Genomic DNA, 15,044 nt, shown 5'->3' with positions numbered 1-15,044 from the left:
GACTGGACCGTGTCTTGATACGACTCGTTATTTTCGTTTCTGCTTGTGTAACTTGTATTATCTTGTTCGATGGAACACTGCTTCGTGGTACGAAGAATTAGTTTTTTTTACCATAATTATTCGTATAGACTAGTAATATAGAAGACAAAACGGCCATCGTTTGGTCAAAAGTGTATGCAGACGATAAAAACGATTTTCGATCGAAAATAACGTAAAATTCCGGGAATTAAAGTTTGAAAGAATATTGAAATTAGCGATCGTTTTTGGAATTCCAAAAATTCGCTGGTATTTTTAGCAGTTCGTGCAACAATAAAGTCTCGATTGGACTTAGCTGAATGAATGGAGGAGTGGTTAAGCGCGAGGGGATTGCAAAAAAATTTATGTATAAGGAATTTATATACAGAAAACCGGAAAATAGAATGGAAAGGACGTACGAGAATAGAACGAGCACGGAATTAAAAAGTAAAGGAAAAAGTGATAAACACAAGCAGAAATAATACGTCAGATAGTTTCCGTCAAGACACGATCAAGATCCATTTCTCGAAAAGTTCTCGATCAATTTCTTCCACGAATCACGGCCCCATCCTACGCGTTTATAATCGAAACAACTTATAAGCTACACGACTACCGTACATATAATTTGAAAATTACATACATTTTAACATAATTCGCGTATATATTTAATTTTCAATATTTTTTTTACTTTTCTTCTTGTAAATAACAAACGTCTGCTTTTCGACTCGCTAGAATACATTTAAAATAAAATCTAACTTCACTTAAAACAACGAAACAGATAAAAAGTAACGAATAAATAATTGATTTGATCGCGTCTCTCGAGAAGATAATATTCAAGCGTAAAAAAAAAAAGAAAAAAAAAAAATAGAAAGAGAGAAAAATTAACGGGCTACCCGCGAGAATAAAAATTCACCCAACTCCAATTGTAAATCGTACGTGTTACGATTGTTCCTTCGCGATTCGTTGTCGACGGAAGAGATCGCTTGGCGGTACGTTCGAGGCGCGTCGAAAATCTTCCCGATTCCAGAAAATAAAAATGTCACGTCGCGTAATTTGGTCGTCGCGAACGAACGGATCGTGGCGAATTAAAATGCGATTTTTTGCCACCGCGCAGTTACGGTTTTACGCCGCTGCAAAGTAATTCCAATCTTGTATTTTTGCAATGCTGGGTGTCGCGACGTCTGCCCGTTTTCTTGGAACACTTTTGTGCCTGTCAGGAACGTTAATTGTTTCGCGAGGATGGCAGCCATGAGAAGTTTGCATTCCGCAAAATCGCAGTCTCATGGTCCCCCGAGGAAAGAAACGGATAAAAATTGTGGACGGCGGACAGAAAAAACGAGAGTTTAGAATTCCACTGGCGTCTCGTCGAAAGATGGGTCATTTTACGAGAAAGATATATATATATATATGTATAGAATTCCAGATCTAGCCTCGATAAATTTTCGTATCTGCATCGAACGTTGCCTGACACTCCCGTCACCATCGTTTCAATTTTAAAAATTCAGTAATCAAAATAATTTGTCAAATGCTCGTAGTAAAATTTTTACTTTAATTAATAAAGATATTACTCCTCACAGATTTTGGGGTCATTTTACGAGAAAAGTATATACTGGGAAAAATTTTAATCGGAGATCCTAGAGGCCAAAATAAGACGAAAATCAAGAATATCAATTTCTTGATTGAGGCTTCGTTAGAAAGTAATTAAAAAATTTCAAATCGTTCTGAAAAAATTATTTTCGTTTGCAGGGGTCAATTACAATCATTTTTAGTGAATAGACATACCCACAAAATCCTACGCACTTTCGAGAAAAAAATTCAGTAAGTGGACAAATTTTTCAACAAAATTAAAAAATTGGAAATCGTTCTGCAAAAATTATTTTCGGTTGCGGGGGTCAATTGCAATTATTTTCAGTGAATAGACATACCCCCGAAATCCTTCGCATTTACGAGAAAAAAATTCGAGAATGTGTGAAATTTTTCGACAAAAGTAAAACATTTCAAATCGTACTAAAAAAATTATTTTTGGTTGGAAGAGTCAATTACAATCACTTTTAGTGAATAGACATACCCTCGAAATCCTACGCACTTTCGAGAAAAAAATTCAGTAAGTGGACAAATTTTTCAACAAAATTAAAAAATTGGAAATCGTTCTGCAAAAATTATTTTCGGTTGCAGGGGTCAATTGCAATCATTTTCGGTCAATACGTATACCCCCAAATTCCTACACACTTTCGAGAAAAAAATTCGAGTAGGTGGACAAATTGACGTTCTACAGACGGAACTTTGAGTGTTAATAACTTTTTAACGAAGCTTCGATCAAAAAATTGATATTCTTGATTTTCGTCTTATTTTACTCTGTATAATCTCCCATTAAAATTTTTCCCAGGGGTGGGTGAAAAATTGACACACCTATCACCATCGTTTCAATTTAAAAAATTCAGTAATAAAAATAATTATACAGAGAAATTTGATACAGAGAGGAAGTTGATCTCGTAGTAAAATTTTTACCTCAATTAATAAAGATATTACTCCCCGCAGATTTTAATGGAATCGTCGAAGATTAATAATGGGAATAAAGTATACTTCCCGGCACAACTGGCGGCGTCCGGTCTATCATTTCCCGATAAATTGCACGTACTCGCGGTGTTTCATTTGCAAAGCGATCTCTTCTTAACGAACCTGCATCGTAACTGCGTAGCGAGAAATGACACGCGTAGAACGTCGACAAAATATGATTGCCAAAGAAGAAAAATGATAGATACGTGACCGCGGTCGATAAAATGCGCGCGAATAAGTGGAGCTCTTAACGCTGGCCGTAAAACTAAAATAAATTAAGTACGAATATTATGTGAATTCTACTGGCGCCAGACTGGAGGCACTGTAACGATCGAAATTCTTTCAGACTAATATCGAAGATATAGACTGTCTAATATTTTGCGCGCGTTTAAGAATGTATAACTGCCCGCGATCGTTAAGCGTCATTCCTAAGTATAAAATATTTCCCATCGTGCAGATAAAGTTACCCCAGACACGTTATTGCCGGTGAAAGACATTGAGCGTACCTTCGTGAAATTCCGATTGTTATTTAATAGGTGACGCGTACCGTTAGCCCGTTTTACCGATGAAGTTTCACGCGGACGATCACTCGAAAACTTAACGAAAAATTATTTCAAAAGGAGCTGCGAAACTCGTTTAACTCTAATATCAATCATCGATCGTTAATGCTAAGCGATTAAATTAATGAACACACGACGTTCTAATAATTTATTACACGATAACGTTTCCTTAAAACTTAAAATCGAATTCTAGCGACAATTTTGTGTCGTCTGTGTAAAAACCCGATAAAATACGAGAGGAAAGGAAAAAAACAATTTCACCATAGTTTTCAACGCACAACCACAGAAATACGCGGTAAAAAAAAGACAAAAAAATACTGATGGAGATGAAAAATTATCAACACCGATCCATCGATAACGATTTCTCGAATTCGATCGCGTATCTCAAATTTGATATGATGATCACGCTCGCATCTTTGAAATCTTCGATACCGTTAAGGAAAAAATACTGCAAATCCGCGACGCGTCTACGAATCAACTCACTCGACCTGTTCGCGACGTATCAATAAATTATTCAACGTGTACTATCTTTTTGAAGCTTCGCGATCGAACGTTTATTTCGTTTCTTTCCCTCGAGTCGAATCCGTGAAACAAAAAGAAGATGGCTCCTTCATTTTCTTAAATCAAACATTTTTACGAGTAGAATAGAACGTTTTAATAGTTTCGGAATACTTTACGAGCGTGCATAAATATTGATGCCTGAAAAGTTGCATTCAGACGGGTTAATCGAGTTTCAGCTTATTCGTTGATTGTGAATCTACGTGACTCCGTCACGCAACGCTGAACAGTAAATACTGACCCGCACAAAATTAGTCGCTATTTTTCTCTTGGTTATTAACTCCACGTAAGAGAATCGAACTGTCTTCAGAAAAGAAATGTTTTTATCATTCGTCCATATTACAGTTACTCGCTAAAAAAAATAAATAATTCCTCGATCGTTCACGCGTGGCTTTCAATAAATACGTTTAAGGAATTCGTGCGTTACGGTTTATTTAAAAGTGAAGAAATTTAAGAAACTGAATCTTGAGAAATGTTGTCTTTCATTCCGTCCAGTCTTGAAACTGAAATCTGAATTTCTATCGTACGAAACTTGTGTCCTCGAAGCTAGCTTGCATTCTACAAGACGTTCGTCAATTTCTCAAACTCGTGGAAGGTCGAGGTCTACGTAAACGAGTTCTTTTCGTGCGAAATTACCTTTAGAAGCTATCCTGGACGGTACCGGACGCTCCAAGAGGAAGAGAACTCCCGGATTCCAGCTGGCTGAGAAACTTTCAAAAATAAATAAACAAGCAAACCCCCGAAGAATCAGTAATCAAGCATTCTCGTTTTACGATTCTTCGACAGGCTGGAATCTCGTTGTTTCTCGAGCAAACTCCTGGCTCTGTACTCGTGTCACGGTCACGTTACCAGAATCAGGCTGACGATCACGATAAACAGTCGTGCGACGTCCGTTGAATTTAAAAAAAAAAAAAAAAAAAACACTCGCCTATGCACCGTATAATAAACGCGATCGTGATCAATTCTGCGAGTGTTGCCGCAAAACGGTTTACACGCGTCCTATGCTCTTTGGGCTCTAAGATTCAATGTGTCCGATCTACGCTCGTCGAGTGATAACAAGTACATCGCTACGCCACAGAACAACTAACTTCAAAGTCCCTCGGAAGATCGCGAACCGCGTCCATACGACGATATCGACGCTTTCGCGATCGAACGGTTCGCCTAACGGAACACCGACAACGCGTATTCAGGTGTCGAGGTGATCCTTGGGAGCCACTGCAATTTATTTTGCTTTGTTAAATATTCTCTTAACAAGTCTTTACAGCAACGATTCTCAAGACGAACGTCGTCTTTCGCGATTCGTTTCAAGAATCATTACTCCGGGTCAAACGTTAATGATAAATAGACAGCCAGTGGTTCCAGGGTCCAAGAAACGCGATCCGCGACCGCGAAAGCGTAGATCCGTCTCGATTCGCACAGCTTTCCACGCTCAGCTCCTCCGCGAACGGAGAAAAGAATACTGATCCGCCCTTAATCTAGCTTATCCCGTATCGAGAATTAATGGCCGTGCCTTTCGAAATGCATCCCGCTGTAGGAAGCGCTACGTGTCCGGTTTTGCGTCGTTCTTTGTCCACAAGATCCCCCAGAAGTCTCGCGCGTTCGATAACTCTGGCTCGAAAATCGCGCGTCGCTTCGTGGATCCCCCTAAACAGTCGATACATAGACAGAGAGAGAGAAGTGAGACATAGAAGGATCTACGACTTATCTTGCAGCGAGGTGGATCGACCGATCTCGATCGATCGCGCGCTACGATAACGCCAGGGAACGATGCGTCTGGCCGTTGTACGATAACGACTCCGATTCGGCGTCCTCGAATCTCGCGTCCTCGTCCGCCAGATCGACGCCATAGTTGCTCGATGTGTTGTCCTCCTCTGGAACAAACGGACAACCGAGGGATCGTTATTAAATCAACCCGCGGTACGGTAACTTTCGAGTTTCTTCAACGATCGCATCGCTTCGATCTGCGAATCGGCCGCGAACGCGATCCTATCTCGCTCTCGATGGCCGCGATTCGTGTTTGCCTCCGCCGACCCGTGCACGACTCGTTGCAACAACGAACACTGTCAACTTGATTATTTTAATTTCTTGGCCCCTCCCAACACCCCCTCCCGTGACCAAGATAAGTTAATTTCGTTATTAACCTTCTAGCTGGCACGCCTGACACCCAGAACCTGTTATGTTGGCGCTAGGAAATCATAGAACGAACTCTCGAAAATTCATTGATCGGTACACGGGAAAATAGAGTGCAACTTAATATTGCTAACTGTCGTGTCTTGCAGTTCAGACGTTTCAACCCCCCTTTTTTAAAGATATTATTCGTCTTCGTCTTTTTAAAAATATAAATTATTATTCGTTGATACAGTTTAATTTAAAAATCCTCGAGGACCCTCCATTCCTATTTACAATAATTAACTGATTTTACGTTCCACCTAAACCATGTAATCGTATCCGAAAATTAAGTATTCGAATGAGTCGCTCGATTGGAATTGCAAACGAAGTTGAATAATTACAATTTAGAGGATACATGGGAATTAAGGATAGAAGTGCATGATCTGGTTAGTCAGCGTGTGGTCGTTGACGAGAGTCGCAGAAAACCGGGCGTGATTTCATGAATCTCGTTGAAACTCGAGCTCGGAAGCCATCCATAGATCACAAAGTTAATTAATTTCACGGTCTTAATTTCTCCTTTTGAGAAAATACGTTTCTTTTCTTGTGCACGCGTGTTCTGTGAATTACTGTATGCTCTCGTAGGATATTTCTTTACTTTGCGCTGATGAGGGCTAGATTTGTAGTCACAACGCGCGCGTAAATAAATTAGGACGTTGAAACGTGACTGGAGTGAGCGCCAGCCAGATTCTCCATCACCCGTGAAAAGATACTGTTTGTGCATACGCCATGAAATACTCTATCTTCTCGTGTTATAACGCGAGGAAAAAATAGTACACTGATTTTTCTATTATCATTCAGGGAGAAAATCATTCTATCTATTCTAGCGATTTGATATGGCAGTCCAACAAGAAGCAATGAAACATAGTACTTTACGCGGAGAGAAACTTCCTTAATGGTGCTCACTACTGATGCTTTTATCTTAATTGAAAATCGAGTGACGCTCGAGATTCAATATTTACTTTTTCACGACTACTTTAAACAGATTTATTCTCCATAATTCAATTTCGAATTCGTCTCGTTGTACACGTGCTCGTCGGTAATTTATAACATTTAATATCGTGTAGGTAGCACACGAACAATATACACGTTTAAACTTCACTATATAAATCATGAACTTGCCAATTTGTTTTTCTTCTCGATTTTAATTTCGCCGTGTTTTAAACGCGCCTATTAGTACTTACAAGATGATGATCGAGTTTTCAATTTGCAGCGATAAAGAAGGAGTAAGGAAATTATTAATATCTGTTCGTGTAAACCGTGATACACGTGTTTCTTAATTTTATCGCGGGCCCGGAGATTATAAATGCCGTCCGTGTAATATATTATTTATTATCGAAAGAACCTATATCGCGCGTCTTGAATATAAATGATAATATTAAATGCCCGTTGCAGAATTCAATTTATCTGTACACGGGTTTAGCGCAAACGCAAATGTTTCACCGTTACTCAGTCTTTATGGTTTACTGCGTATAGACAATAAAACTATTCAAAAGCTTCTGTTCGGGAACGTGTTACAATCTCTTTTATAATTCGCGTAACAGTGAACTGTCATTGTATCGTTTCCTGATGTAATTACGATACACGCGCGCTTTGCAGCATAAAAGGATCTCGCGCTCGATCGCGTTCGGACCCATTATAATTCAGAGAAAGGCACGCATTCTGCGTATTATTGTCCGAGACGACGGTTATCGAAAATATATGCGGAATATATCGTACGTTTCATCGAAAATTTTCTAGAGACAACCTGAATAGATTTTCCGTGTCAGGAAAAGTAAAAATTAGCATAGCTCCGGTGTTAGCGTAAATATACGTGGCAAGTAAAACGCTCTAGCGGTTCCCATAAATTCTATTCCCGTTGTATACGTTGAGATCAACGGGGACTGTAAACTTAGTAGGAAAATGGTTAATTTAGAGTGCTATAAATCGATGCATAAAGCTTCCTATTTCTGCGCGACATGCAACAGGTTTCTACGTCTATACAAACGCGCTGAGCCGGACAAAAGAAAGTCTTAGCACGCGGATCTATATTTTTTTAACGCGATGAAACACTCCCTAAAATTATTCTATTCTCGTATCGAAGAATTCTATTTAATTTTTCAAAAATATTTACCCCTTTTTTTTAAGTAAAAGCACAAAGGTGTTTTTTAATCTTTCCACAGTTGGGACACCCACTCATACACATACTTAGTACTGATACATAAAAAAATCAAGTATAAAGATGTTTTTTCAAACCTTAAAGGGGAGGAATGTACTGGATTGACTCGATAAATTCGCTTCTTAATCTTTCCACGGTGTATGATCAAGACACCCACTTATATATGAAACAACCGCGAAATTATTTCAAGCAAACGTCGTACGAAAACACTGAACAATACGTTGGTGAAAAGAAAAAAAAGAAAAAATTTGTGACGCGTTTGCGAGCGAGGCGTGCAGGTATTTATGCGCGGTAGCGTATTCGCGAGCATGCTTCCACCCTCGTCCAGCCGGGTGTCCAACTGGTATAAAACGCTCGATGGCGTCCGCGGTATAACGCCCGGGGGAACGTGGCGAGTGGTACGCGACGCGTTTCAGCAAATTCGTTAAGTCCCCGGACGTTCCCATGGCCGTCGAAACGCGACAATGGTAGGAAGCGTATGAGAAATGAGATTGTACGCGGCGAGAAACGACCCGCAAGCGGAACTCTAGAATTCCACGGCTAGTTCTCCGGCGAGTTTTCGCGATTGACTGTGTTTAACGGTCGAGACAAGCGACCGCGTGGGCGCGTATATTCTCAGAGGCGACTCGAACAAGGCGAATTCCACGCTGGATTACGACGATCGCTCGCTCCGCGGACGGCTCCATGAATGGTCCACGCCTCCGAAAGAAAAAGATAAATGACCAGACGGCGTATTCCGCTTTATCACCGCATGGGAAACGCTCCGCGGGCCCTCGAACCTCGTCGATTCCGCGCTAAACGCGAGATCGAATCGAAATGGAAGCGTCCACCGACACGCTGTTATTGTTCCAGGAGGGGGTGAACGTTGGGTTTGCTATCGAAAACGGTCAGACTCTTTTCTCAGACGAGGTTTATAAACGATAACACGAGTCTCTGGATAGTTGACGCACAGTGTTTCGTGCAATGGACAAAAATAAAAAGACTAATATCTATAAACGATGGGCTATTATAGCTTAAAATATTCGTGAAGATACACACATTGCTTCAAAATTGATTTTTATATAAATTTTAACTAAGCTGTGGAAATCAATGACAAATTGCGGATATGTTTCCAATTGTCCAGAAACAAAGTCTCGCTTTCGTGGACAATTTGAGGGGTTCGATATGTTGAAGATATTTTGCATATGCGTTATGTGAATGGTTAGATATATAACGACTTTTAATTTGAACGCAGATGATAGCGTCGAAAGCATTCCAACGCGAATATTATAAGAGACAAAGATCTTTACAACAAGGAAACTGTTCAAAGATCAGTAAAATCCTGCACTAGCTGTCGCGTCCCGCAGATAAATAAGATCCAAAGTCGCTATCTTCGTTTCCTAGACGAATTGTTGAAGCATAGAACAGGACTCGCCTGAAAGGCTGCAACTTCTAAACAGGATTATATCTGACATGTTTATCTAACTATTTTTTGTCGTCCTCGAGTCCTGAATCTATCTCTAGAATACTTCACACGCGGGCATAAACTTTATAGAGCAATATTTCTCGCGTCTATCCATATGAAAAGGATGCTTTCCATATAGTTTTATTCTTGTTAAAGACACATAAAAGAATATCTCCGTTTATGAAACATTCGTGGAAATAATTTTCATCGTGCGATTTATCGTACACATTTAACATTCTTATTAAAGGGTTGCCTCCTAAACATATTTCTTATATATTTCTGTATATTAAGTGCAGTCTGTAATTCGTTGAGAATTGAAACAAAGTTCATCTTTTATAAGAATCGTGGCCATCTCCTAGCATGGAGCCAAAGTTGACCCTCTGATCGAAACTATTATTCCTTTATCTTAACATTTTTCTTCGCCATGTTAGTCGAGGCTAATTCCAAGAAATAAAATTTCCCGGTGATTTTTAGCCTGAAAACGAGATCGCTAGTGGTCGAGGGAGGATGGGGTTCGTTCGATAAACCGATGGCGCGCGCGAATGGTCGAACTTATGCACCTTATTTATTCAACGGTTTCGCCGACAACGAACAGCATTCATTGACTACGAGAGTATCTAGGTAATCGCGTGTCGAGGACTTACCAATGTAAAGAGGAGAGGTGTCGTAGGCGTTGCAGGGGCCGGCGTGTCGCGTCTCGAGGACGAAGCCGGTAACGCAGGCGTCCTTGACGATGTGACACCAACTGGGATAGGTGATATTGTTGGTGGCGCACAACATGGTCGCCGATGGATCTCGATCACGGTGTGTCCGGTTCCGGACGCGCTCCCGCTTCCGGGGACAACGATAGGTACAGGTCACGCAACGTGGTCGGCCCGACTTCATCTCCGACAGACACGTCTGCCCCTCGCGACAACGAATCGTAGTACAGTCTGCGTTCTCTATAAAGAAAAAAATCGATTCCACGTGGTTAACACCTGTTTCGTACGATCGAATCATCCTTCCATTTTTACACACGCGTCTACTTCAGATCTGGGTTTCTCAGTAAGAGTTTTCTCTCGTCGTTAAGAATTGTTAAATAAGAAATTATAATATTGTCCACAGCTTAAACTGCGTTATATTCTAAAATTATTTCGATCGTAATCGAGGACTTATTTTTTAATCTTTCGCGAAGCAATTAGCATCGTTTAACTACGAGTCTTGTATAACTTTACGTCCGACGTTTATTGATCTATTAAATGTTCCTGGAAAGATACATTACACTTACGCAAACGAACCAGATTTTCTGGAGGGACCATCGTTCGACGTTTCTTCATCAACGACACTTATGAAAACGAACCAAATTTACAAACTGGTATCTCTGTCTATCATTCTCGTAAATATTTCTCTACTCAATATTGTCTCTAAAGAATGTCGTAGCTGAATTTCTCGAGGAACACTGCGTTCTAAAATTGAAAGAAACTATCCTGAAATGGGGGTGCGTGAATTTCTGTTCAGGTTGTAACCGCGGTTGATTATTTATCCCCGCGTGGATGACCGTAGCACGAATTGCGTAACGTTTCATCGGGTCGCGTACCGGCCGAATGAAAAATGAGCAATACATTACGCGATCCCTGCCCCCTCCGTGAGAAGTGGGCCATTGACCCAAGTAGGTGTAACGACATATTATTGCAGTAATCGCGTCTGCGAACGAGTCACCGTACGAAACTACCGAGCGGACGAAGATAGAGCGCGTCTAATTCGACGATTGAACCTGTCTCTTCGTTTCTGCCTCGTCACAGTAGCCTTCTACCCCGCCATATAGTCGCTGCCTTTCATTACCATTCGTTATTATATAACGCACGCGTTCCCCGCTATGCCACGCAGACGATGAATTTACATTCGTGACGCTTCGCGCTCGTTTTTCCGCGGTGAGGCTAATTCATTCAGAGTTGCAGCGGCGCGTCTGGTACACCGAGCGAACCTGACTTCGCGTTTCTCGTACCGACTTCACGTAGCCTTCAATGGAAGAATGAAGTAACCGCACGAATATTGATACCCTCTGCCAAACGAGTGACGTCTGTTTTCAAGTTTCATTCACGGCTGCAAACTTCATTATCCGGATATCTCGCACGAGTTACCACTGACAAGCCCGGAACCAACGTGTCCTCAAAATGGGGGGAAAAGATTAATTTCAAATAAAAGACAATCGACAGAGACTCTCATTGGAAATATTTTTAAATTGACTCTCTTGGTCCCCCTAACAACATGCCCTTAAAATTAATTTAAAACAAAAGACGAGCAGAAACTCTCGTTTAAAAATTGTTGTACAACCAATAAAGCGTTTAACGTGTCCTTTGATGAAGCACCTAATTTTAGAAAATTTATTTGAGCAAAATAGAGCGAAGAGTGAATGCTGACCCTGAATACACAAGCTCGTACGTCCCCCGTTTACGTATTATTAAATTTTACAAGCACGGATCTAAATCGTAAAATGGAGTTTAAACGTCTCGCGCTGGCGCGAACTGTTTGGATGCTTTCGCGCGAAACGCGCGACCGTCAAAGCGTCGAGCTTTCGTTTTGTAAACGATTCGTGCACCGTGCGCCGCGGTTAAACGTTTAACGACGCGTTTTTAGTTTATCGAGCGTCGTCAAAGGTATATTTGTTTGTTGGCTGGACGTCCGATACGCGTAATGGCGGGCGTAAGTTTGCGTTAGGGTTCCTAGCGGTTGTAGTTGTAGTCTTCGTCGCGCTACGCGGCTCTACTAGATTAATATTAAGTGATTCACGCTCCGTAATGCGATCCCTGTTGTTAGACACGATGCTTAGACCACGCACGTACTTTTATAATATGGAAGACCGCTCGATGCTTGATCTCACTGCTTGTTATACGGACCAGCGTTACGTTATTACACACCGAGAGACATCTGCTTAGCCGGAGCAATTGAATTTATTAAGACACATTACGCAAATTGTAGTATGGAGAGCATTATACTAATGAGAATACAGCGTTACATCTTTGTTAGAAGATTGCGTGTAGATATGGATCGAATACATCCCTCGTCAAATTTTCGTCATATACCAGATTAAATTTGTGTTGATACACAAGTTATACGAAATCGAATTACCAAATAGCAGTATTTTAAATTTTATATGAAATATTTAAGCAAAATGTTATCGAAAAATTAACTTTAAGGAAGAATCGAATAGCCATTATCTGTTGTACAATTTGACAAACATTTTGCTGACGTGCAAATTACACACGTGTGTGCAAAGAAAGTTCTATCTTCATTCGAGTATAAATAGAAGATTATACAGCTTTCTCTTACGTTAAGATGTTTAGACCAGCGCTAAAAATTGCACACATTTCTATTCTCATAATTTCTTTCCTATCGTTCGTTCGGAATATTTTCTAACTCCAAAAATAATAACATTTTTTAATTTCGATGCTGTTTGGATCTTGACGTTCCCAATTTTTTAAGGCAATTGTTTAATAAGAAATTGTTATAATTTATGATTTCTAGTAGCGTATATATTATGCAAATAGTGCTATCGTTAAAGCTGCACATTTGAATTAATACTTTCGCCGAGTGTAACGTGCAACACGTGTACTTTCACACGCTACATAGATACCAAGTTAATCATGTCAGCTTGCATGTTTCCGTAGTCCAATCAGTAACTATATTGTATCAATGCTACACTAGGTTGAATGACCAATGACCCTCGTACACAGCGTTGCATAACATTACATTCTGTTTGTTAGTCATTACGTATCAAATGATACGATAAATTGCAGCAATCCCTCGCGTTGGACATTTAAGACGAATCATTCACGATATTCGTATTACGTAATGACGGGGACGTAGAAAAAACGAGGAAGCTCATCAGGCGTATTCATCGTTATTTACTGTAGACTTTTTAATAAGATAACAAATTAAGACGCGCAATTCTTCGAACAAATAATGGCCAAAAGTATTTTATCTCTTCTCATTGCACGTAGATCTTTCCATTTTTCATATAATGGATTTAAACAAAGAAGATTAAAGTCAATATTCACGTTACGTTTAAGTATGTAAACAAATTTAAAGTCGTTTTAGTCTTCTATCATAGACAAGATACCATTCAATGGACTAAATTAATCATTCTGTTCCAGTAAAATACACGAACTCGTGTCCGTAAAATGTTTTATTACACGGTTATAATTGACAGCTTACATCGTCGATTCAGGAACAAAAAATTTATTATTATAAATACGACGGGGCTCAACCGTTATTCGACGAATGTAAGATCGTGTCTTTTACAGAAGGAACAACTTTGGAACACCTATCACTAATTTGAACGTTGCGTTTTAATATCAAACATTACCATACAACTCATGAATAAAACATTTTCTGACATGGGGCTCGTAGAAATTCTTTTCGTATGATCGACTTCATTAATACAATATATACATTTGACAGCATACTTACTCGACACACTGTACGAGTCACTCGTGTTACCAGAACAGAAAGCCGTAGATCATTCCGAGGTGATTGATTTGTGAATCGAACGTTTCAGACATACTTTCCTCACTACTGTACGATTCTTAATTATTTCAATCTTTCTTTCCAAGCCGTTCTGTATTTCGTAACTTACACGAGATAGAAATTTGCACTTGTGGACGGAAAAAGCAATGTGATTTTAAAATTATACCAGACTATTTTCACCTGGTACAAATAGGATAACGATAGGTTTTTTTATTTTCCTCGATAATAATCAATGATTAATAAAAATTGAATATTTCGTAATTACACTTACGATTTTGACTATTATTGGATATCAAAGTGAAACTGTGGAATGTAAGTTTGATGAAATCATTTATTATCCGGCGATTAGTCAAATTCTGTCCGCGACAAACGCGATCGACAAGTCTCGGTCACGAGTTCGTCAAATACATCACATTGATTTCCCGTCTAACAAGTAAGTAAATACTGCAACTCGTCACACGTAACGCTTCAATAGAGCCGTAAATTTTAGAAGAACGAAAGACGTCTTCGACGTGTACGGCCTGTTTGCAAATCCGCGATGTAACACGGCTATGATTTATGATTCATATGTGTGACGGGGGTCACGCAAGATGGAATGCACGCAGCTAGCCATTACGTATACGTATAAGCGTTGTGGTTTACGACTGGGCATATGTTCGTAAGGCACGTGCTCGTTAAAGAGAATTACGCTCAGTCTTTCGAGCGTTTCATTGTCTTATTCGAGCATTTATTTATTCTAGATATGGTGCAAAGCGTACTGTACGCAATCCAGTCATACTTTGATATTTAATTTCTCGAATAATTTTTTGTCTTTCTACCTTGGAAAATAGTACTTTAGGTATTACGAAATTTCAACTTTTATTAAAAACTGTTCTGTTAATTCTTTCATTTACACATTGCATTTGATAAAATTTTCCAGCAACAAAATAAATGTCTTTTAAATATTCATGACGGTTCGATTATTAACGCTCGAACGAATGCACCGATGTATCGAACGCATCGACGTGATTTGAATTACAATGACAATGTTAATCTGGATTTCCTTAATGTATTTCAGCTCGTCGTTGTTCCAACAAGTTAT

General features: G+C 39.7%; 1 protein-coding gene across 1 annotated transcript in view; it reads right to left on the bottom strand.

Annotated features, from left to right (window-relative positions):
* Positions 1-3,960: 3,960 nt before the first annotated feature.
* LOC122398986 (follistatin) overlaps positions 3,961-15,044 on the bottom strand; it is a 63,780-nt gene continuing 52,696 nt past the window's right edge. The window contains exons 5-6 of the mRNA XM_043399262.1: positions 10,102-10,398; positions 3,961-5,560 (exon numbers count right to left, since the gene is read on the bottom strand). Coding sequence (XP_043255197.1) covers positions 5,436-5,560; positions 10,102-10,398 — 422 coding nt within the window. The 3' untranslated portion in view covers positions 3,961-5,435. The remainder of the gene's footprint in view (positions 5,561-10,101; positions 10,399-15,044) is intronic.

This window comes from Colletes gigas, unplaced genomic scaffold (assembly GCF_013123115.1).
Source record: "Colletes gigas isolate AHSC1104 unplaced genomic scaffold, ASM1312311v1 Colletes_gigas_Sc00012, whole genome shotgun sequence".
In the NCBI taxonomy this organism is placed as follows: Eukaryota; Metazoa; Arthropoda; class Insecta; order Hymenoptera; family Colletidae; genus Colletes; species Colletes gigas.
This window is presented reverse-complemented; position numbering and strand designations above follow the sequence as displayed.